A 25,982-nucleotide genomic window follows, 5' to 3' on the forward strand; every position below is an offset into this window, starting at 1 on the left:
CGCTCCATTGGTCATCATGTACCGCCCACTTTCCAATCCTTACCGATGTTCAACATTGTTATGCCGGCCATTTTCCATCTCCTGGTAACATCAGGGAGTCGTTGTTTTTTTTTTCGCTTCGACAGTTTCCGCTATTTCCGTGACATTCCGTCAACCAATCAGCGAAACCGTTAATTTCCGTCTTCTTCGCGCGGTTTCTGTAGCCGACTAGCCCATCACAAATCAGAGACAGTATGCATGTTCACAGAAAGTTGATATTCTCTCTCTCTTTCTCTCTCTCTTTGATGTTTCTGCAGACAAAATCAATTCGCTAAATTAATGTAAATAGTCCGACATTAAACTCTCTCTTATAAAACTTTTAGCATAAAAATTTAATTGCACGAAATTCATGTCAAAAATGTATGTTTAATATTATTCTCATCACTTTTGCGGATGACCTTAATAATATTTGCCTGTAAAAGGATTTTTTGATAAATTCTATATATTGTAGATTTCGTTCTATTTATAAACACTTTAAAATTTCTAGCATAAAATGTTATTTTTCGCGACGTCAAACTATATCGGGAAAAGATGCATTTTTTCAATTTTTTTTACCATTAGCTAAAAAACGAGCACATCTTTTATAAAATGATATTTGGCTTGATACTATATGAAGATTATTCGTCCCAACTTTGATGAAAAAATCAACGAAGTTTTTTTATAAACTAGATAAATATGCAGCAAAAAATGCCGTTTTTTTTTTCTAAAATCAATTTATTAATAAAAATGAATTATTTTAAAACAAAGAATTGATACACAAATGTAAAGTCTAATTTTGTAACGAAGATATTCCAAATCTCTTTACCGAAATCAGCATATTTTAATCTTTTGAAACAGAAAAGTTAAGAATGTCTGTTCAAAGGACAGAAATGTCCAAGAAATCGAAAATTTTAAGTAAATGTCGAAAATTTCTATCCCATTTATCTTTTAAATTAAGCAGATAAAGATATTTTTTTTTATTACATTTGAAATTGATTTGGTAAAAAATAGCTTGTATGCAAACTTTCGTTAAAAAATCACTGTTGGATTAAAAGTGTATCATATGCCCGTAATTGCTGGTATAAGTCATCGTCAGATGTATGAGGGTCTGGATTGGGGATCTTTATTTCTGTATTCTATTATTTTTTTAGGCCATTTTTCTCTATTCTTTATACTTTTAGCCCATTATTCTTTATTCCTTATATTTTAGTACCTCATCATTCTCTATTATTTATTTGTTGGTCATTTTCTCTGTCCTTTATATTTTTTTGTCAATTATTCTTTATTCTGTAAACCCCCATCCACACCATTTTAATATACATACCACCAGTTATTACATCTCACCTGGACACAGGACTTATAATTATATATATTACGTAATAATAACGAATGTAAAATTATCGATATGGTGAATTCAGAAGAATATAATCTGTATCAATGCACTGGCATGTTAAAAGGTATTTAGATCTGGCCGTGCACAAAAATACATTTGTTTATCTTTTTTTTTAGTTTATTTAGTTATATTTGGTCATGTTTTAAGTTCGAACAATGCACAAAAAAATAAGGAGATGTGGTATGACTGCCAATGAGACAACTATTCAAGAAAGTTCAAATTAAGAGGATGTATGCGGTTATATATAGGCAACCGTACGACCTTCACTAATGAAAAATACGGAAACCGTAAAGTCGGTTATAAAAGGCCCCGCCCCGACATGAAAAAATGAAACAATTCAATTGAGAAAGCTAACGGCCTAATTAATAACAAAGTAATTTACAAAAGAAAACAAGTATAACAGACTTCAAGCAACGACAACCACTGAACTACATGCTCTTGATTTTGGACAGGCACATCTTAAGAATGTGGCGAATGTGTAGGTCCTTTATTGGTCATATAGCTCTTCACTCCTATCCTTTTTTTATACATTCTTTGGCTTTCAAATATCTAGCTTTGAGAGTTCCTGGTGAAAGTAAATCCAGAAAAGCTTTACGAATGTTTCTTTTTACAATCATACCACATCTTCTTTTTTATAAGGACCTGTATGTGTAGATTTTCGTCTTTTACTGTTAACGACAGTGTCCCCGGGCTTCAAAGCTGAATGTAGACTTGTGTAAATTTTTTAAACATACATTTCATCATTTAACCAATTAAATGTAAAGTGTTCTAAATTCACTCCACATTTCTGAATTTATCCTCATGTATTCAAGAAGAAAGAATCACCAAATGCTTAGGCAAAACAAAAAATACCGTTTTGAGCTTTAAAGCAAAAACAACCTTAGGTAAGGATACACATAAGACTTAACAGTTCAACTTTTATTATGTTGAAACGTAACGTACTACGTATATTTGATTGATATATCATGTATTCTGTATTATTCCGCAACAAAGCTTGCATAAAAAAGAATTGGAATGATTTAAAAACCAACATTATAAATGTACATAAACAGACAAAAATTGTACTCCGTCCCATTCATTGCTAATAAGGTTGCATAACATATAGTTTGACTGTTATCGCTTTGAATTTGCAAATTATACACAGCACTTTGCAGCAAGCGAACCATATTTAATTTTATTCATAATATGGCTTGCATTTTCAAGGAGAGAGCATGTTTTGCGGTACACACTGACAGTGTGCGTATTACCAGACAAAATTGCTGTACGGGATTTTTTGTTATCTTGATAGATGCATACGAAATTTCAATGAATTATTTGTATTAACAAAATAACTATAATTATATCCGATTAATATAATAAAAAAATATATCGCATAAAAACTACCGTTTTATCCTATGAGACAAAATATATCCTATTGGAGTCACATTTCTCGTATGGATTCGTAAAGGACAAAAATATCCTCAGTAACGAAAAAACAAATACCTCCATGGTATAAAAAAAATCGTCATTTGTTCAATCAAAGAGGGTAAACAAAGTTCTAATGTAAATTTATTTTTCGGATTTAATCTTTTAGACATACATTAAAACCGGTGTGGCGGATTTGCAATCATGAACGTGATGAAAAGTGCAAGTTAATCCGAGAAAGTGTTAATGTTTTTTTTTTTAAATAAAATAAAAAAAGAATTGTTATTGTTATGATAATCTCCGGGGGGGGGGGGGGGGGGGGGGGGGGGGGAGGGAGGGTATATCCTATATGCAAGGTGATAGGACGTGCTGCTGGAATATGTCACATTTTCAAATTTGGAAAAATGTTAATTGGTCGGGAAACCTTTCAGAAGTATATGATAAGGTCAAGTAAAAAAGTTACTATTTTAAAATCATTCTTAAGGAATACTTGACATATTTGCCTGATCTAAACTTTTTTATTTACAAAATGCCTTTACATACATCTGATGTTTATTTTTATTTTATTTGCCACAAAACGTAGTTTATAGCTGGTTTCAAGTCAAAGTCCGCGTCTTTCATATGAGTTATTTCCCTTTGATTACTATGCGTAACGTCGCGTGAACTTTGATGAGGTAAATACATTCTCCCAAACAAAACATCCGGTAAAAACATAGGAGACCATTGCAAAATTAATTTCCCGTAGAGAATTTTAGAATGCTTCGTACATGCATTTTCGGGATAACACGAGGTACGTGAATCGTGTTGTAATTTTATTTTTTTTAAGAAAGTCGCTGTTTGAAACAAATATTTACACAAATAAAAAAAAATAATCGTGATTTTTTTATGGACAGCAAAGCTTGAGCCAGACTTTACACAGGCCTTAATTAAACAAGTTGGTTTAGAAACATTCAGTATATTTTTTTCGTTTGCCTAACTTAAAAAGAATATGTTCAGTTCAACTTCTAAGATATTTTACAATTACCATGTATCATAAAAAAAACTGATAATAATATTTTGCACAAATGATATCTTTTGTTATCTATCATATTTGTAACTTGAATACAAACCCATCATAAACATTAAATGTTCAAAAAAGTTCATCATTCTTAGGAATTTACTGCAATGTTAATGCTATCTATGTTCACATGTATAGCTCGTTATGCAGCTTTCAGATGTATCTGGGAATTACTGGATTGAAATATCTTGGTAATATTTGACAGTTTATTATAATATTGAGTAATGTTCCCAAACTCTGTAAACAAGCTTCCTAAGCTGTGTTCACTGTAAAAACATTTTACGTATTGCATGATGTCATTTTTTATCATAAGAGTAGTTTTTCAGACGAATCACTGCAATATTATATGTATTTTTTTATGTTTAAATACTGAGAACGGCGCGTTAGAATTGTCATTTACTTATAAGTAATTGATTTTAGTTTAACTTTAAATTTTCACTAAAAAAGTTAACCAGAATTGATGAGATCAGAAGACGTCATATTGAATCCCTTTCAGTGTATCCCTGGTATGCTTTCAGGTGGGGTTTTTTTTTTACGGAAACAATTTCATCAATAGCCGTGGATAGTTGTCGTACGGAATTGTTCTCCTTTTTAATTATCATATCAGTTTCTATTTTTTATAGTTGAACTTGAACCATGAAAAATTTTGCGTTTATTGACATTGTTCTTGTGTATACGTCATTAACTCCATATAGCAAATGATTGTTTTGCTAAACTTACCATTTGTTATTATATATATTAATTTGCTAAGTTTCAATTTGTCAAATAAATAGATTTCGGTGTACCAAGATTTTTATACATTTGGTCTTTTTTGCTCACATTACTCTGTTTCATTCATCAAAATATTCCGAATCATGGTTTTGTATGTTAAGTACGTTGAACTGGCCTAAATAAGGTTGATCACACCTTATTTTGAATGTTACTGATACAACACACAGAAAACCTAGCAGATTAATTGATTATCCCATATTTATTATGTTTATACTGGTAGAAAAATCAGCTGCAAATGAAGCTTCTTGGAAGTCGTTCCTTGCGCTCAATAACAGTAACCTTCTTATTGTGATATGAAGCAAATATAATTGTACAATTAAATTGGCAGACAAATAATAAATATATAGATTTCATTTTTACATTCCACAACTATTATTCTTTAGTAAATATGAAGGATATCGTAATTTAACAATAAAACAATACATAATTTTGCAATACAGTAACTATTGTTATAAGGTATGTGGCGAATAAGATTGAAAAAACAACAAAAAAACGTGATATTATTTTTTAAATGCCTTTCCAGATTAAAATCGGTCAGGTGTTTTGAATATGCTAAATACCAAGCCTAGTTTATAAAAGCAGAAGATACATCATTTCGTGGAAAGATAAATCTAAGTATATACATTAGAACCGTGCATCATCATTTTTTTACAATAGGTGCCCAACTTGCATAGTTTTATAAAGTTATCCTTGTGACTGGCAAAACTAATGAACAAGTAGTAAATGTAAGTACGAACATTGTTATTTTTAAGTTTAGCTTTAAGGTTTTGTTGAACTTCATTTTTAGCTGACCTGACCGAAAGGACAAATAAGGAATAAGTAACAAATAGGGAATAAGGAATCAGGAATAAATAAGGAATAAGGAATAAGTAACCGATTTGACGACCCTTTATCAGTAAATTCCCTGCTTAAATCATAGTTTCAGCTATACCGTTTGCTTAATCCTGTTGCCCCTTGGTGGAGCATAGAACACTACCGATATTTCTCGACCTTCTTTTGTTTTTTGCTAGCCTATCCCAATCATGCCACTTGTATCCTTCTTTCTCCATCTCAGCTGCAACGTTTCTTCTCCAGGTGTATCTTGGTCTGCCCCTGTCACGCTTTCCTTGTGGGTTCTACTGTAAGGTTTGCCTTGTAATGCTGTTCTTTGGCTTCCTCAGTGTGTGCCCTATCCATCGCCACTTTCTCTCTTTTAACTCTTCATCAACTGGGGATTGGTTGGTCTTTTCCTACAGATCTTGGTTTGATATTTTCTCAGGCCACCTGATGTTAAGGATTCGCCTGAGACCAGTTGTTGATAAAGACCTGAAGTTTTTGAAGCAGGTTTTTTTTTGTTTTCTAAGTCTCAGCTCCATATAAGAGTATGGTTTTTACATTTGAATTGAACAAGCATATTTTGTTCTTTAGAGTGATGTTTCATGCTTTCCAAGTTGATCCCATCATAGTAAATGCAGTTCTAGCCTAGCCATTTCTGATTTTTATATCTTTAGCTGAGCCGCCAAGATTGTCCACTACGCTTCCAAGGTATGTAAAGGAATCCACTTCTTCTAAAGCTTGGATGTTAACCATCTTGCTAGGGACCTTGTGTTTGACTTTAAAACCTTGGTCTTTTCGTGATTGAGAGAAAGGCCTGTTTCTGCAGCTTTCTTTTCAACCTGTGCTATAAAAAAGAAGATGTGGTATGATTGCCAATGAGACAACTCTCCTCAAGAGACTAAATGACACAGAAATTAACAGCTATAGGTCACCATACGGCCTTCAACAATGAGCAAAGCACATCTAGTTTGTCCTGCATTTGTTGGTGGTAGTTGGACTGCAAGGCAATGCCAGCGGCAAAGTCTAGGTCATCCAGCTGTGTGAACATGGTCCATTGGAGACCGTTTCTTCTGTCGTCTGGGCTTGCTTCATGATCCAGTCGACCGCCAGAAGGAATGACATAGGTGAAAGGATACAGCCGTGTCTTACCCCAGTTGTTATATCAAAGACCTCTGTTAATTGACCTTCATGGATGATCTTGCTCAGAATTCCTTTATAGGTGTTTCTGATGATGGTAATAATTTTTTTAGGAATGCCATAGTGTCTCATCAACTGCCACAACACATATCTATCTAAGCTGTCAAAGGCTTTGGCAAAGTCGGCAAAAACTGAATAGAGTGATGAATTGAACTCTTGTGAATTTTCGAGGATGATGCGTAAAGTTGCTATTTGGTCTGCACATGATCAGTTTTGTGTAAATCCAACTTGGTTGTCACAAAGCTTTTCATATATTGCATTTTTGAGTCGATTTAACATAACTCTATTTAAAACTCCCTGGAACTGATAGTAGCATTATTCCTCTATAGTGGTCACAAATGCTTAAATTGCCCTTCTTCGGAAGTTTTACCATGACCTGATTGATAGCAATGAACTGTGATGTGTGAGAATTTTTCGTATCTGTCATATACATATTTCCTGTTTACTGATATTTAAGTATGTTGAATGAACACACATTTTTAATGACTTCTACCTGTAATACTGGTGACCCCAATGACTTCATATTTGGGTAGCGGCTTGAACATGATGATTGTGTGTGCAGTTCTGGATGTCTCAAGATTTGTATGTACTTTCTGTTTTCGGATACTGGAGTTGTGAATCGTCATAAACTTAGCAGAACAACTGATGTACCATTGGTTGTATACTGAATGAATAACAGTGTATCTAATCAACTTATGATGTGTAATATTAAAAAGCTGAAAACATAATTTAAAGTATATAACATTTTGTTTGTTATGTTATAAAAATCGACTAAAATCATCTTCTAAAAACAATTTGCAGGCACTTTGAAGAAAACTATCCAGAACACATTTTATGACATTATCTAAGGTTCATGATGTTTTTAAAACGTTTTGAAAATATTTCGAGAAAATATATGTGAAACAATTATCAAAATGTTTTATAGGTCCTTCGTTTGCACATTATGTTTTTGCGAAATTTTTTCCATCATACACTTGTATCTTTTCATACATTTTATTGCGATGTCTTCATGACATTTGACATAATAATTTACTTACATTTGAAAAATTTGCTTGTGTTTAATGGGCTTCAAGTCTGTCCTCGATTTTTATATTCAAAAGTACAAAAAATATAATAGTAAAATTTTCAATATGACAACACAAATGAAATGAAATATATGCTAGGACTTTGGGGTCGTCCCCGATTCCTGCTATTTGAAAGGAATGTTTAAATATATTTAAACTTGTTAAGATTCTCTTCAACAAACCATATATTTTCTTTTTTGGCATGGCAAGATGCAGTAAATGACATATTATGTGTCCGAAAAGTCATTTTACTTTCATTTGAGAAGGAAAATATTATTTTGCAACTTGCTGAGATCCCCAAACATCATATATTTTTGTACCTGCCAATCTTAATTGAATGATATAAAAGAAGAGTCCCCAAGAGTATGTTAATGGATCTCCATTTGCCATACAATATTTTGTATCTTACAGGTTCTAAAAAAGTACAATGAAGTATGTCAGGTAGTTATTCCAAACTGAAACAATGTCCATGGTATTCCTTGCTTAAGACTTTGTTAATCAAGATTGAAAGTGCAAGCTTTAAAAATATTATAGTTCACAGCTATCAAAATAAGGTTGTAGCTTTTGTTAACAAATCTTTTAAATATCTGGACATGAATTTCATTCATTATCTGTTTTTCCTTTTTAGTATCAGATCATAGTATGGCTGAATCCAGTAAACTACTGCCGGGAGCGACTTCTTCAAACAATTTGGAGGCTGAGGTATTTTGTAAACTATTATTTGTTTCAATCACTCAAATATAACATGGTAACCTTGAAGGATGAACTACATAAATGTTTCAATGAAAAAATTATTCTATAAATTATGAAACAAGTTAATTTACAATAGATAAAAAAGGAGAATAGCATCTATAAGAATTATATGAATGTGTGTATTTATGAATAACAAATTTTTACGTGAATTGTTTTTTTTTTAAGAAAAACAATTTATTTCACATACTAGTACATTGAGCTTTGACATCCGACGAAGTATACATTGTTATTACATTTTTAATGTATCTTCATGGCTTAAATAAATGGTAACATGTAACGTTTGACATCTGCCTTTAAAAAGCGAGGTCATTATAGTAAAAATTAAAATGGTCGAGTACTGATGAATACAATATTTTAACTGGCTCAAATGCCATAAACAACCAATTGTTTAACATTTCACAGCGGTATTACATGTTACTTTTATTATTCTTCCCTTAGTTTATTTATTTTGTATTTACTTTGTATCATAGATCAAATTTAAATGTTCAGTGTATGTTCACTGGTGTTAATATGTCTTTTGATTGAGTTAAGCCATTTCAATTTATATTTTATAGTGTGTATTTCTATGTTGTGATGTTACACTATTGTTTCAGATAAGGGTGAAGGTTTTGTACCATAAAAACGTTTAAACCCGCTGCAAATGTTTGCACCTGTCCTAAGTCAGGAATCTGATGTTCAGTAATTGTCGTTTGTTGATGTGGTTCATATGTGTTTCTCGTTTCTCTTTTTTTATATAGATTAGACCGTTGGTTTTCCCGTTTGAATGGTTTTACACTAGTAATTTTTGGGGCCCCTTTATAGCTTGCTGTTTGTTGTGAGCCAAGGCTCCGTGTTAAAGACCGTACTTTGGCATATAATGGTTTACTTTTATAAATTTTGACTTGGATGGAGAGTTGTCTCATTGGCACTCATACCACATCTTCTTATATAACAAATACATACAAAAAAAAGATATCATAAAAAATCATCATACATAAAGCTATATTTAAAGGTCGGTATATTCAATAAAATTACAAACATAAGCTCTGAAGACCTTTTAAAACCGACGAACGGTAAGCATAACAAACAAAACATTTTGGGTTAATTTCAAGTCAAATGAGTCATGGACTCATACAATTCTATAAACCAAGCAAGAGTTCATAGTATGCATACTTAAAACACGAACGTTCTATTAAGCAGCTTAAACACACACATTCTGGAGCATGCACGTATGTGGTACAAACACAAAAGAAAATGTAAAAGGGTTTGCAACAGAGAAAAGCACATAGAGATAAGTAAAGTAACTAGTTTTAGCAAAAGATGGAAACACGAAATAAATCAAAATTTGGTGACTATGTTGAACGAATCTATCCCATCGAACTTGAGATAAAGGATACAAGAGATATAGTTCAGTTTGCCTCATATCTTAACTTACATCTAGAAATTGACATTGAAGGTCAGTTGAAAACAAAACTTTACGACAAAAAAGATGATTTCAGCTTCCCAGTTGTGAACTTTCCATTTCTACGTAGCAAAATTCCTGCAGCGCCTGCATACGTAGTACATATCTCCCAGTTGATACGATATTCCCGGACTTGTATTTCGTATGATGATTTCCTTGATAGAGGGTTTCTGCTCACAAGGAAGCTATTAAACCAAGTTGAAGTCATCCCTTCGTAAGTTTTACGGACGCCACCACGAGTTGGTTGACCGTTAGGGAATATCCGTTTCACAGATGATAACGGATATGTTCCTAATGTCGTGACTACAATCCCGTACCTTTTCCCGAATGTGACCTAGCGAATTAGATTTATTACCGGGTTAAAACATTTAATAGCATGAGCAACACGACGGGTGCCACATGTGGAGTAGGATCTGCTTACACTTCCGGAGAGCCTGATATCACCCCAAGTTTTTGGTGGGGTTCGTGTTGCTCAGTCTTTAGTTTTCTATGTTGTGTTTTGTGTACTATTGTTTGTCTCTTAGTCTTTTTTTCTTTTTTAGCCATGGCGTTGTCTGTTTTCTTTCGACATATGAATTTGAATGTCCCTCTGGTATCTTTCGTCCCTCTTTTAAGTTAACAAAAACATTTGCCATGCTGAAAAAACAAAGCATACAATTAAAAAAAGCTCACAGAATTAACTGGTTTTACTGATGAGTCTATTGTGGAATACACTCGCATCTGGCCTACAACATTTTAATTCTGGTATCTAAGATGATTTTGTTTTGCAGGCGAAACATTGGCATAAGCAGAACAAGAATTTAATAAGATCTTTAATTGATTAAAAGATATTTGCTTACGCAGCTCATCTGGTAGCTTATTTCAAAGTTTAGCCCAACATACCTTAAGGATTGTAGGTACAATGCAGCTGTTTTCACAGGTGGTAGGTCTGCAGTATCCTTGTATTTAATATATTAAGACATTTCCTTAACGTTAACAAAACCATAAAGATAAACATGACACTCTTTTTTGCTAATTTAGAAAAAAACAATAGCCAATAATCTCATTCTTCTAATTTTTAAAGATGGTAATTTTGATTTGCTGAAACGTCTTTATGAATACATCTGAGAGTTCTTTTTGAATTTTCGCAATCTTTTTAGTATTTACCTCCCCACCAAAGTTTCAAATTAGGGCGCAGTAGTCGAAGTTGGAGATAATGAAGAAAACTAAATTGTTATATTTTCAAGGTTTGTTAGGTGTTTACCAATTCTCATTTTAACTTTAATCTGCTTAGAAGCTTTTTGACATACTATAGAGACATTGTTATTAAAATTTAGTTTAAACTCTAATGTAGCTGCTAAAAGTTTAACTTCATTTTCACATTTTATTTCAACACCTCCTAAAATAAATTTTAAGTGTTTGTCCTTTTTTTATACATTTCATTTCATTTATTGAAAACAGCCTATTTATTTTTAAATTAAATAATTACAACATTAAAACTTTCTTTCAAATCATACCAAAGAGTGGGAATCACGATTTCGAGACTAAAACGAAATTTCCAGAAAAAGTATTTAAGATAAGCATAAGCTGTCAGATAAATGGAATATGAATCAACCGTAAATTTGTGGTGCAAAATAGCTAATCATTAACCTTTGAAAGAATGATCAATATGGCATTTCAGCAGTATAAGAAAGTGACATGTTTATCCTTATTGCATAAATCGATGTTATATGCAGTTTGATCAATTACAACATAGGAGCGTATACACCAATGATAGCTTGAACCTGTTCCAGAGCACAAATGATAAACGTGTGTTCATAGTATAATATTAATATTCAAATCGTTGGCTATTTATATAAATTTTATCTTTTCGATTTGCATTAACAGATGTAAGTTTTTATTTATAGGAGAGAGCACGAAAAAAGGAACTGACGTTAATACCACCTTTGTATCTAGTATTCGAAGGTCGAAATGAGGACGCAGTGGATGTTAGCAAAATATCACTTATTGAACAGATAACTGAATTTGCAAGTCAGTGTATGCAGGAGTTTTCAAATGTAGCAGACAATTTAACATAGTTTTAATTAATACATTTTAAAGAAATTAATAGGATAATGGATTATCATTTTTTAAATGACGTCACACAAAAGCAATGTTGGAAACTTGACTAAGATAATACCTAACTTAGATATAAGAAGATGTGGTATGAGTGCCAATTGTTTATTTTATTTTAGATTATGGCTTATTCTTATTTAATCTTACTGATTAATGATTGGTCATCGACCTGTTGTTGTTGACTGATCGGTGACTTACGGATGTACTCAGTAAATCCGACGAATTTAAAGTCACAGTTGTAATCCTATTGATATTCACTTTCAAGCCAATTTCAAAAATGCACAGTTAGTGGCAAAGTTAGTATTGCTATGTTTTTGAGAGTGTTCAGATTGTAGGTTTCAGTACTGAATTTCTTAGACGTTAAGTGACTCAATATGTCTATATTTTTCGATTATAAATTGAATAAATATATCTTAAAATGTTGACCAAAACTATTACTTTTATTGTGACACTATTTAAGGGGTATTAAATTTAACACTGCCAATGCACTCAAACTGTATGTACTACTGCTTGATTGTATAGAACGATATCTTGTTGACATCTCGTGTTGTGATTCATTTAGAAATTCAAGCATATGGTAATGTGTATATATTTTCAATTTGATAATTGTCTAAGACGGTTAGAATTTATTCTATTATGGCCATTCGTTTAATACTGTAAACACTTTATATTGTATGTTTACAAAGTTATTACTCCTAATTGAACACGATTAGACTTAACACAGAAACGTATGTACTTTCTTTTTTCCTACAAATGCTCATGCACAATGTATCTTATATTCAGAGTGTTTTCAAAGCAAATAATTCTTTGTGTAATGATTTTACAGAAAAGACAAAGATTCCTTGTCATATCATAGGACAAACCGTTTTGTTGCACAGTGTAGTTGCAAATCATACCAACACACCTCAGATTAAGGTACGTTTCGTTTACATGTGTCTATACTATTTTTTTAAAGACTTAATATTAACCAGAAGATTTTTATTCTGTAACGCAAGATTGCCAAACTTACAAAATAGCAGTGTTGAAATAATTTAGAAAGGTAAAACATTTTGCAAACTGATTGATTCAATATTCGCAAAGTCCGGTGGTTATAATTAAATGCATATGCAAGACGTAAACGAATTGGATGCTTTGCGGACAGTTTTTACTGTCACTGGAGAATAAGGTGATATTGATAGTGGTATACCCTTGTATTTTATACATTGTAACATTCCGGAAACGGAACCCTTCGAGATTTATCGGAGTAGATGTTTAACGTGCAGAGAATTTGACCCTCTAGACTAATAGGGGAAAACAATGGTATGGGAAGCTGCATATGCACCTTTGACCTTTTATGTACTCTCATTTGTTAAAATTTCATGCTATTTATTGAAATATTGCAAAAATGAAATATTTTGAGTGGATTGAGTCTCCAAAGCACATTTTATCATGTTTATTAGAAAATTGCCTTGAAATAGGACTCTACCGTGAATATTAGTAGACAGAGGAAGCCATACTCAGTGTTTTATGGTGTTTCTTTTTACTTTTTCTCCTAGTTGTTTTTTTTTTTATTTATTTATAATAGAAAACATTTTCCTTAGTAATACTTTATTAAATATACAGTTATAAGTAAATGAAATTGTTTTTGAAGCAGAAACAGAAAAATATTCACTATAATGTCCCTCTCTGGAGTGCGACGTAAATTTAAGTTTTACGTACTAAGTATTTATTGAAACCTTCATTAAGTCAGTAAACTTTTTTCAGGATAGTTCATTCAGCTTGAATACTTAGATTATTCATTTATTATCAGAGTTCGTGCATAGATGAGTGAAAGTTACCCCAAAACTTTGATTTATTGGCCTACACAAGTTGAAATTTTGAGGAAATGAGAGGTATAAATGGTCCAAAAGGGGACCTTATATTAAAGACAAAGAGGTGCATTAGTGGTATTTGTCATCTTAGAGTCATCTTTTGTATCATATTCAACTGATTGTAAGCAGATGAGATAAACATTTGATAATTGATAGGTCCACACTATATTCTATCATGATGCGGCTTGGTTTTGATTTTGCCAAAAAAAAATTTTGGTCGAATCGCTGTAGATGTCGTCTTACATTATACTAGATTTTTCTTAAACTATTGAACTGATTATGCATAACTTGACAACCAGTATTACAAAGAAAAAAAATCACATTCATTTTTTTTTCATCAAAAAAGTCTTCTTTAGGTGTAATACCACCAAAGCATAGTACATCACATCCGGTTGCATACGAAAAAGGGTCGAATAAAAATATTCCCTTGAATTTGACAGTTGTAGGAAATTAATCCTACATTTCATTGCAGTAAACAATTTGTGAGTCATAAACTGATATATTGGGTGTTTCACAGCACCATTTTTTTTTATTTGGTGTTTCTATAAAATATTTTTTAAACTTGAGGTTACATGGTTACTAAAGCTTGCAAAAAGGAAAGAAAGGGGTGTAAATTTGATTGGTTAACATCCAGTGATGGTTTTTATCTTATATGTAATGAAATGTTATGTGAAATGTTGTCCGTAGTACTAGACAGGGTAAAACTTTACTCATGCAAAGGATTTCTTTCATTAAAAAGATAAATTCTTCACAATTTTTTGAAAAGTGCAAATTTAATAAAGGCTTATAGGGGAAAAACAATGGTTGTATAAGTGATAACACCTATATGTAGCAATATTATATATTTTTTTTTCCAGGAAGGATTCAATAGATTTGATTTGGAAGACAAAAACATTGAGGATGACATATATAACTTCAAGGCAATAGCAGCATGTACGTAAACTAAAGAGTAACTACTTTATTTGCAAAGAAACTCTTTATTAGAGATTATAAGAAAAATACATTTACAAAATATTCTATATAAAGGAAACATTTATATACTTAAAAACGCAACTTTAAGGAAAAAAGAATTAATGATTTCCAATGATTTGTGTCTCATTTAAAATATGTCAAACCCAGGCAGTGCCTGATTATATAATATACATCTCCGAATTAATGTTATCAAAGAGCTTGTGTTTTTATATCAATTCTTCGATAGAAGGTTTCTATTGAGATAGAAGCTTTTGAACAAAATGTTACCTACTGATAACACTGATGTTAGCCTTTCGACATTTTTAGGGAAACTGTTTCGATTCATGTTATACAATACATGTGTCATAGTTGACCACACACATAATCTGATTTTCGTTCTCATTTACCGTTCTTAAATTTTATCCCAAGATGATGACCTCATCGAATCAATACAATGGCGTGTGACGGTGCCATTAATAGAGCACCTCATGTCAGCTTCTGATGATAGTTGGTTTTGTGGTACTGTGTCCGATATTTTCTAAGTAGGGTTTTCGATATTTATTTTTTTTTTTGTTTAATTCTAGTATTTTTTTTTTTCATCTTAGAATTATTGATTTTCCCCTTTGTATCGTCTGCCTCTCTTAAAACATAAAAAAACACAAAAAGCGCAGCCAGCGCCCAGTCATGTATAAACTGATTTCTTAAACTGATCTTTGCTTTACTTTTGGTCTGTTCAGTTAAATTGACTTTTCAACTTTTGTATTTAATGATTGATTTACCAATATGTTGGCCTAAAATATTAGTGAAAAACAAGGAATGCATATCTGGTGCATTTAGCAGTAAAAATATATCGTTGTATGATAGAAACAGAAAAAGGTGTGGTTTGATTGCTTATCAGACAACTCTCCACCAAAGTTCACTTAAATTGGATGTAAGCAATTATATGCAACAGTACGGCCTTCGAAAATGAGAAAAACCTATACCATATGAATGAATTCAATTGAAAAAATTTACAGCATAATTTATAAGAAAACAATTTACTACAAACAAATATGACAGACATGAACCACCGACAACCACTAAAATACAGTTTAAAAGGGTTGAAGTCATTAGGTTGACGTGTGCGGGATTTTTTACATCCCTCCCAACAAAAAAGACAGACAGAACAGACCTGGAGTACTCGTCGTTACTGACAGCTAGTTCAAAACCAATGATAATTGATAAAAGATATCATGTATCTAAGACTACAATGTCAATCAGTAAACATCTAACATTCAATGGATTTAGTATTAAGACGTCATAAACAGTCAGAGATAAACATAACCTCGTGCAATGCCAAAATATAGGTATCATCAAATTGTAGAACTATGAATGTGCATATGTGTATAATAATAATAAATAATATGGTTTTGATTTATTGTTAACAAAATAAATATATATATACCAATAAGACTAATATTCAAATATTTAATTACCGTGTTGAATTGGTAACCTTTAAGAATAAGTTTGTTCAAATGAAGTAATATATAACTACTACTGGATTGATTACTTCAGCTGTTGGGTTGTACCTCAATAGACTATTCCAAGCCCAGTAGCTCAGCTGTACGCCGATAAAAATGAATGTCGCTCTATTCTTGCTGTATTTCAAGTAATATTTTGTTTTTGTGTTGGTACATAGTGGCCATAGGAAAGGAATTATTGCCGGTCATCATATATTTACGCAATAGTGAGATGAAAACAAAACAGTATAAAAGAATCATTCCTCTCATATGCATAAAGGTAAATTGTTTCTTACCAACAAAGAGCTTATATTTGGCACTTGCAATTGCAAAAAAAAGTAAAAAGACTCAAGCCTTCCAAAAGTATGTTAATTTTATTGATAAATGAACAGGGTAAAAAAATCTGGACATTTTAGCGTAGAAAGATTACTTGTGATGTCACTATGCTGTCATAGACATGTCGAAAATTGACTTATCTGACTTAAAATGACAATGTTCACATAAATTTTGGAAAAACATAAATATTAGGAACACCCTTACCAAGAAGATATTTGGCACCAAAACATCTGCTTAATCGACATCTGACAGTAGTATATCCATTCGGATACAATTGTTGCGCACAATCTACGTAATAATGACAATATTTCAAAACAAGGCTAATTTGGTAGCTAATGCATTTCTAACTTATTGCAAGAAGTTTAAAGCTCAAGTCCAAAAATGCAAGTCAAAATTCACAAATATAATTAATGGTTTATTGAAGACTAATGCATGAACATATTTTTTGGGGATTTGTGATACTTTTGGACACGAATACCCAATTGACGTAAATGTTTTGTGAACACGTTTGTTTCGAGAAATGGGTATTTTGTTCTATTGTTCATTCAACGTTTTACTCTTAAGAAATTTCTCTACAATGAGCGAGACCAGGTGTGTCGACAGATACTAAACATTTCCAATTATGCATGAATAACTAGCCTTGCACATCCATGCTCAGTTATATTACAATTATAACAAAGATACCAGGCTTATGATTGTGTACGCTAGACGCGTTTTCGTCTCCGAAGGAGTCATCAGGGACGCTTGAATCAAGAAAATTGAAAGGCAAAATCAAGTACGAAGTCAACAAAAATTAACATTAAATTGATCTCCATTTTTGACATGGTTATGCCAAAACATAAAACTGATAAACCAATGTTATACCTTTCATGTGTTCAAATGTAAAAAGAGAAAAAAAAACTTCAAAAAAACGATTTCAAATTTCTTAAGCGATTGTATTTAACAGAATAAAGATTGTTGTGCTAACTCTCTTACAGATAGCCTACTGCATGATATTTATAAAATAAACATTTCTTTTATCCACTAGAAAAACACCAAGGATGTAAGTATTGTATGGTCTACAGATGATAATGATGAGGGAGGCGTAGAATATACAGCAGACATAACAAAGCCATGGCAAGTACATAAAAAGACACAACCAGATGAAATGTTAGATAACATTTGCGATCCTAGCGAGTTTCGAGGTGACCTTGTTAGTCTCATCTGCCATTTGATAGTCGGGGGTAGGTTTAAATAATAATTAAGAGACAGTGCAACATATCTAAAGTGTTAATTTAAACAAAATTAAATTCCTTTTCACAGAAATATATTTTAGCTATAAAGGATCCACCTTAATTCTCTTTTTTTTGTCACCTCACAGGGCCAATATTGGCACTTCGTGGCCATACTTCTGTACAGATAAGACGGCCATTTTAATATTTAAAGGTGAAGGACCAGGTTGTTTACAAAATATGATGTGTGTGGGATATTAAACAAGCACTGTGCATCTTAGATTGATGGTTTTTGTAAAAAAAAAAGCACAGTTTTATCAGAAAAAGTCGTCAATCTTTCAATTGAGTATGGGAAATTTTGATGTTGAATGTTAAACAATTGATATGAATGCAAACATGAAGATAAACTCAGACACTGTTAACACTCAAAAAAAAGGTGGTAAATACTATATCTGGATAGTATTCAGACTGTTAAGTACAATAATAAAAACAGTTATTAGTTCAAGAAATTAAGGCCGCGATTCGAATTTAAAAAAAATCAGACAAAAAAAAGGTCATTCTAGAATCTGTTGACTTTGAAATGTAAATCTGTTGGATGTTTCCGCTTGATGTTTTAATCTGGAAGTTAAACATGTTAAGGCTTAATTCATTAGTTCTTGTTGAATTTGTACGAACTTTCATTAATGACAAGTACTACTACATGTAGATTAGTACGTCGTGTATTATTTGATTTCATCTTTGAGTGTGTAATGATATTTAAGTGTCTATATGTGATATTTATAGTGTGTTTGAAAGAAGTCAAATCGACTAAAGAGCATTACGTAAGTTGCATACATTAAAGATAAATGTTTTTTTTTTTTTTTTGTAATTTTTCAAAATTTCACTTAGATACATGTCTACCTTCAGTGACAGCATAACATATTTACAAAATTATGAAATATGTGATGTTTGAAGTTGCATTTAATGTAGTATTATGAATTCATCTTTTTACCCTTTTCACATTATTATATTATATATAAGGTATCCCGTAAAAGTAGTACGAAGTTGACTTCTAAAGAAAAGAGAAGTTATATAGATTTCATTTTAATAAATCTTCAAAATGAATAATGTTAAAAAAAACCAATGGGTCATATGTTGAAGCTGAATGTAAGTCCCATATTGGTCTAATTGTTATACAAACTTTGACAATGTTTTCAAAAACGTTTTTTGGCAATTAAATAAATGTTAACCATTGAGTATCTCAATTGAATATGTATTTCAAAATAACATTTTTCCGAGTGAGGTTCCATTCATATCCACGACAACTATTTAGATGTCATCGGCAGTTCAATTTACTAAAATAAAACTTAAAGAACCATTTATCTTAAAATAAGTTGTTTAGCAGTATGAACAGAACCCCTGACCTAATGCGGTTAATTTCTTTACTCGATTACTTGTCAATTATTTCTTTTAATATTTTTGTCGTTAAACCTTGTGAACCACTGTATTAAAACTTAAGCAATAACCATTAATCAATCACCATAACTTAGTATACAACATAAATAAACATACAATGCAAAATTACAAAAGTAATTAACAAATCTGATGTTGATAATACATAGAATAAAGATAAATAGTACCATAACAAAATATAAATGATCAGATTCGAATATTTATGTGTATTAAAACATGAATGGACAAAAAACTGTAAAAAAAACAAAAAAAAACAGGCAACTAAAGATAGAGCACTACGGATCAAACACATAGCCTTAACAATCTAAGTAAATAGTTGTATAAATGATTGTTTTGTTTACACGCTTCAGTGTGATTGTCGGGCTCAATGATGACAGTACCTGTTTGATTTATTTGCCATATCTTTTATATTAATAAAAGTCTATGGCTTTGTTCTTCAATTCACAGTTGTGGCATCATCAGTTTGCAAGGAATAACCATTGCTAAGGGCCGTCTTAAACTTGCAGTGAAGTGAGTTGTGTTGCTCCATGTTCAAAGCCTCACTTTGACTGAGATTAAGGACAACAATAAAAGTGCTGTTCCTTTGCTTTTTGAGATTTTGGTGCGCATAAACTGATTGTGTATCATGGATGGATATCCCTTGTCCTTTGTTTTGTTTTTGTTCTATAACCTTAATAAAATTTAGAATGGAAATGGGGAATGTGTCAAAGAGACAACAACCCGACCATAGAGCAGACTACCTCTAATCTATCAATTATCAGTACGTGTTGCTTAGTTTTCTGTGAAACATAATCGACGTCTACATATAAGACTTCAATTTAAAAAAAGGTAATACTGACCCCCTTTAAATAATGCATTTTCGAACTCATGTACTCTTGATTGAAAAGCAGTTTTTACTCCTCAAGTTTCAATCCTCCTGTTGTTTACGGCAAGAAAGACAAATTTGTATTCGCATTCGTAAACTCATAATTGAACAAAAGAATAATGCTCGCTTTTTTTCTTTAATCCTGAGATATCTACCTCATACGAATAACAGAACATATTAAGGCAACAGTAGCTTATCTGATGTTCAATATTCTATATTTATATAAAAATCCATTAATAAGACAATGCATGGTTACAAACAAAAACTTCGGGAATCGCTTGTACTCGAAATAGAACCAGACCTGTTTAGTTGAAAGAATACAAACGTAATAAAGAAATCAAGCTTATAATTTTTTAAGAAAGGCGCGCGTTTAGAATTAGAATAAAAGATATGTCAATTGTTTTATCTTCTTGTAATCAATTAAAGAAATGTATATGTACTTTATTTAAGGAACAATTGCAGTTTTGCATTTCGATGTTTCTTTTTGAAATCAATGGTGTTTGTATTTGCCTGAATTATAAATTTGATTGCTCTACTTGTATTTTATATAGTATCTGTATCATGCAACCCTAATTTGATATTTATTGAACATAGTCAAATAATAAATTCTAGTTTAATAACTGTTAATGTTAACTGTGTAAATGCTCAATATTTTAATATTTGCTGATGGCATGACAAAATGACTTACATTTAAGGAGGAGTATCATACTGCATTATCGATGTTCCTTTTGAAAAAGGGCGATTGGACAATTTCTAAACAGAATATGACAAGGGTTTTTAATCAGAGATCTCTTGAATACATCTATGAAGAGGTGAGATATCTTATGATTTAAGAATGATAAGGGAAACTTCAACAATATTAATTAGCATAATATAAATAAAAGGAGTTACAATGTTACTTCCCTTACAAATCAACCCAAACATTCAAACTCTTCAATACACATATATATTATCAAATATACCCGAAGATAAACATTGACGCGAGAGAGAGAGAGAGAGAGAGAGAGAGAGAGAGAGAGAGAGATCCTTAAGCAATAATACAACGTTCCTTCAAATTTGGTGTGAATTTTAAGAAATTTACTCAATACACAATATCCTTTCCTTTCCTTTATGCTATAATTTAAATCAAAGACGAATAATATTACAATTGGAATAATTATTTTACATTTATGCATTAGTTCTTCAGATTTATTTTAATTTACAGAATCAAAGTTGATTTTATATTATTTAAGATATTATATCACTACAAACCAGTAAAAGTCTGAAATGGCCTATAACTGAACTCGACTGTACTGATTTTTCTTGACCAATCTGAATTGGTCTGAATTGTACTTGATATTAATCGACCCAAATCTCAACCATACTCGACTGTACTAATTTGTACTTGACCCTTATCTTTGCCATTGAAAAAAATCTAAATTATTACTCGACCAGTCTGAAACAGTCTTAACTCATTCTCGACCTGTACCTATTTTTTTCAGTCTGAACCATACTCGACGAAAGGTCTGAACAATACTCGACCAGTCTGAACCATACCTGACCAATAAACTCTACTTTTTTTTAATTTTAAATGTTTATATAACTATCTTTTCAACTGATATGACAACTGCCACAATAAAGTAAAGATATGTTTACAGATGTTTACACCCTTACATAATTATCACATTTATCAAATCTAGATAGTCAAATTATCTAAATTTTAAGTCTGAGTTTTGGTAAAAAAAAAGACTGAAAAACACACCTGTACCGTGTGTACTGGGGGTAATAAAACCTTATTAAGGTGCTTTTTGTTTGCCATGTATTTTTTTTTAACAAAAATTAATCATGGTTATTTCACCTATAGAAATTCTTAAATAAAAACCAAATTAGGTTTCATGGTTACATACAATAGATATATAACTATCTTTTTTAACTTACCTGATAACAGTCAACAAAATCACTGAAATTGGTTAACCTTATATCAGAAATTTATCTCTTCATAATATAATTTGGCATAAAGTTAAGAAATGATTAAAAGTGTTCTTCTGATCAGGGGTAAACTATAAAGTAATACCTCCTGCTTGGGGCCCACTTATTGAAAAAAAAACCACACCTGGTCAGAGTGTAATAAATTTTAAACAACATCCTGTAAAATTTAAACTACACGGCCTTTTGACTTCACAAGAAAAACAATACACGAGTTTAAAGAAAAAATAGAATATTATTTTTACCTGCAAAATGATCTCTACTGAGGTAAATTAAACCTTATTAAGGTGCTTATTGTATGCCATGTCTTTAATTTTGACAAAATTTAAGTGATCAACCTAAATTTTTTATGAAGCTTTGGAACACAATTTCTTTTTTAAAAGGTTTTCAAGGATTGCTATGGAAGTTCTATAAAATTAAATTCTTAGTGTTACAAAACAAGGGCTTCATTTTTTAAATTTATTAGTTTGCTTTATAAACAAAAAAAAAGGTTAACTGTGTTATTTACTAAACTAGACTGACACCATACATTTAGAATGTACGACAGAAATTCAAAAGACAAAAAGTTACAGACAAAAAGTCATATGACAAAAGGTCACAATTCTGTTCAAGATTATTTTTTTCTTTAAAGAAGAAAACGCTTACTTTTAAAAACCTGTTTGTTCTATCTTGAACTATAATATATTAAGCAACTTTGTAAACAAAATGTATTCTAAAAAAGTCAATAATGACCAAATAATTGTTAAGAAAACAAGTTGTCAAAGTTGCTTGGTATTTTTAAAATGACTTCATGGTGCAGAGAAATATATCCTTATCATGATTTAAATTTGATAAATCTTCATTTAACAACGCTTGAACAATTTCCTTAACTGTAACATTTATAAATGTAAAAAAAATAATTACTACAAGATCTTTCTCTTATATATTAAAAATTTTAAAAAAAAAAGTATTTTTGTCTTGTGACTTTTTGTCCTAACAAATTTGTGACTTCTGTCAGTTTACCTAAGTTTTTACCAGGCTTATGCTAATGTTGAAAATTTTCTAGTAACCATAAAATATATCTGAACCATTCAAGAAGTTTGAATAACATTTAAGATATTTGAATAATGATAGGAAGTTCTAGTATTTTTTATATTATATTAAATACATTTTGGAAATCAAATTGTTGTTCAAATTTCTAAGCCATGGGAAATAACTCAAAAATAGTTCCTAAATTGATGAAATACAATAGATACATACAACAATAGGTCTAGGTTGGTTAAGACTTGGTCGAGTGTGGTTAAGACTAGGCCGAGTATGGTTCAGACTAGGTCGAGAATGGTTCAGACTTGGTCAAATGTGGTTCAGACCTTGGTCGAGCATGGTTCAGACACTTATAGAATGGTTAAGTTCTGGTCGAGTAAAGGTCGAGTACAAGTTCAGACTGTTAAGAATGGTTCAGACTATAGTCGAGTAATATCAAGTAAATTTCAGACCAATTCAGACTGGTCCAGTAAAGATCAGCACAGTCGAGTACAGATATAGGCCATTTCAGACTTTTACTGGTTTGTAGTGTATACATATTTAGGCATCTTAGTGTCTTTTTGTTGTTGGCATGTACAACATGTACAAGTTCCCGGCCACGTCCACTCTGTGTTTTTGTTAGATGTATTTCTATTTGTATCCATCTGATGAGTTAAGACTTTTTCAACTGATTTTTATAGTTCGATCTTATGTTGTACTGTTCAACCACTGTCCCAGGTTAGGGGGAGGATTGGGATCCCGCTAACATGTTTAACCCCGCCACTTTCTGTATGTATGTGCCTGTCCCAAGTCAGGAGCCTGTAATTCAGTGGTTGGCGTTTGTTGCTGTGTTACATATTTGTTTTTCGTTCATTTTTTTGTACATTAATTAGGCCGTTAGTTTTCTCGTTTGAATTGTATTAAGTTTGTCATTTTGGGGCCTTTTATAGCTGACTATGCGGTATGGGCTTTGCTCATTGTTGAAGACCGTACGGTGACCTATAGTTGTTAATTACTGTGTCATTTGGTCTCTTGTGAAGAGTTGTCTTATTGGCAAGTATACCACATTTTCTTTTTTATATTATCTGAATGCAAGTGTGATGATTTTTTGTCTATTTGTTGTTCGTCTTTTTTAGGTCAAGTCATTGTCAGTTAGTTCAAAAATTGTTAATTATAATATCCTTTTGATATTTCTTGCTTGTTTTTTAAACATCACAATGACTAGCTTTTCTATCCAAGTCTAACGTTAACGAATTGTCCACTGTGAGACATTAACATAGTACATAGGGAATAGTGAAATTGAAATTAGATAATAGTCTAATCTATATTTGTACAGTCAAACAAAATTCAAACTAAGTATAACATAAATACCTCGAAATATAAATTATATAAATTCTTCAAAATAATCTCCTGTCAACAGAAATGTGTCTATTGGAATGATGATATTCAGTAAGGAGTGGAAAAAAAAGCCAGCTGAACTTAATATTTTGGTTTTGTAGAAACTTCTGACGTCAAAACTGATGAAGACTTTATGGTCCAACCAGACATCTTTCTCTAAAATGAGATACAAACTTCCTGAATATGGTATGTATTTACTGTTATCTCAACTAGTATTCAACGAAAAATAAAAGTTGATATCAAAGTAAATGAAGCAAAGGTACAAACACAAAAATCACATCTAGAACTTGGCATTCGTTCATGGCGAAACATAGGTGTGTTTATAATATGTATAGCCTCAAATTGTCCACATTCCTGAACAACACAACTGATGGTGTATTGACAAATGTATCAGATACAGTCAAAACCCTATCATTTAAACTAAATTTCCTAAATGATTAACACTATGTTAAGATATGAAAAAAGTTCAGGATTTGGAATACACACAATCAATGTGTGGTGGTTTAATTACGGAAACAGTAGTTTACCAATGTTCAAGTCTCATAAATAGTTTAAAAAGACAATCTAACAAATGACGTCAGTTATAAAGAACCGGGACTGGCTGCGACGACAGAATAAGCGTATCTGATATGCATGCATCACCCTCCAGGCGAATCCTTAGTCTGTGCATATGTCAGGTTTGAGAACAGGATACAACCGGCACAAGTACAGATAACACGAATATTCCGGTATCTAAAGGTATAAAACAACGAGTATGACAAAAACATGTCGCTAGTGAGTTGGTCACAGGCATATCGTTTCGGTCAATATATTTGTGATGGTGATGCATCTTCTTTAGATACAGAAAAACATCAACTTTTTGAAAATTACTTTCCGTAAACAAATGAGTTGTCATTTTCAATGTTTCTTCTTCACATCTCTGGTGGAGATGATTATGCATAAGGAGCACATTCATATTTTTCCTAATAAAAGCCATAGAGAAAAGAATTCACGTTCGTAACGTTTAATGTGTATATACCTTATTGGACCTTATAGGAATTATACATAAACTTTCCGTTTGAATTTCCTCGAAGTTCGGTATTTTTGTTATTTTACTTTTTTTTCTATCCAGATTTCATTGACAGACGGTTATTGCTTACAAAGAAACTGTTCAACAATGTTTCCAAATTGTTAATTTGAGTCATTCTTTTGAAAATTTACGGATGCCATCTTCGTTTTGTTTTTAGTTATGGAATATTTGTGTCACGGATGAAAAAGTTAAAAATGTTGTAGTTTCAAATCAGTCCTCTTTTTTCCCGATTATGCAATCGCAGAATGTGCCTTATCATCGAAGTATATCTTGATACGGGGGCAACATGACGAGTGCATATGGAAAACCAATTTTTCAAGTTTCCCGTCTTTGATTTTCTGTGTAATTGTTGAAGACTATTTGTTATTTGTTTATT

At 31.6% G+C, this 25,982-nt stretch overlaps 1 protein-coding gene and 2 long non-coding RNA genes across 3 annotated transcripts in view; all 3 read left to right on the top strand.

Moving 5' to 3' along the window:
• LOC127720398 (uncharacterized) overlaps positions 1-16,593 on the top strand; it is a 35,671-nt gene extending 19,078 nt beyond the window's left edge. Inside the window, exons 2-6 of the long non-coding RNA XR_007990717.1 lie at positions 8,349-8,422; positions 11,801-11,924; positions 12,835-12,923; positions 14,716-14,791; positions 16,488-16,593. This is a non-coding gene — a long non-coding RNA (uncharacterized LOC127720398). The remainder of the gene's footprint in view (positions 1-8,348; positions 8,423-11,800; positions 11,925-12,834; positions 12,924-14,715; positions 14,792-16,487) is intronic.
• A 1,082-nt stretch (positions 16,594-17,675) lies between these two features.
• On the top strand, positions 17,676-20,978 carry LOC127720404 (uncharacterized). Its single transcript, XR_007990723.1, has 3 exons — positions 17,676-17,867; positions 18,639-18,676; positions 20,868-20,978. It is a non-coding gene; the product is annotated as an uncharacterized LOC127720404 (long non-coding RNA).
• Positions 20,979-24,644: 3,666 nt separating this feature from the next.
• The window catches only part of LOC127720380 (transient receptor potential cation channel subfamily M member 3-like), a 43,785-nt gene continuing 42,447 nt past the window's right edge, over positions 24,645-25,982 (top strand). Inside the window, exon 1 of the mRNA XM_052226962.1 lies at positions 24,645-24,723. Within this exon, the coding sequence (XP_052082922.1) occupies positions 24,660-24,723 (64 nt within the window). The 5' untranslated portion in view covers positions 24,645-24,659. The remainder of the gene's footprint in view (positions 24,724-25,982) is intronic.

Source organism: Mytilus californianus, unplaced genomic scaffold, assembly GCF_021869535.1.
Source record: "Mytilus californianus isolate M0D057914Y unplaced genomic scaffold, xbMytCali1.0.p SCAF_11, whole genome shotgun sequence".
NCBI classification, from domain to species: Eukaryota; Metazoa; Mollusca; class Bivalvia; order Mytilida; family Mytilidae; genus Mytilus; species Mytilus californianus.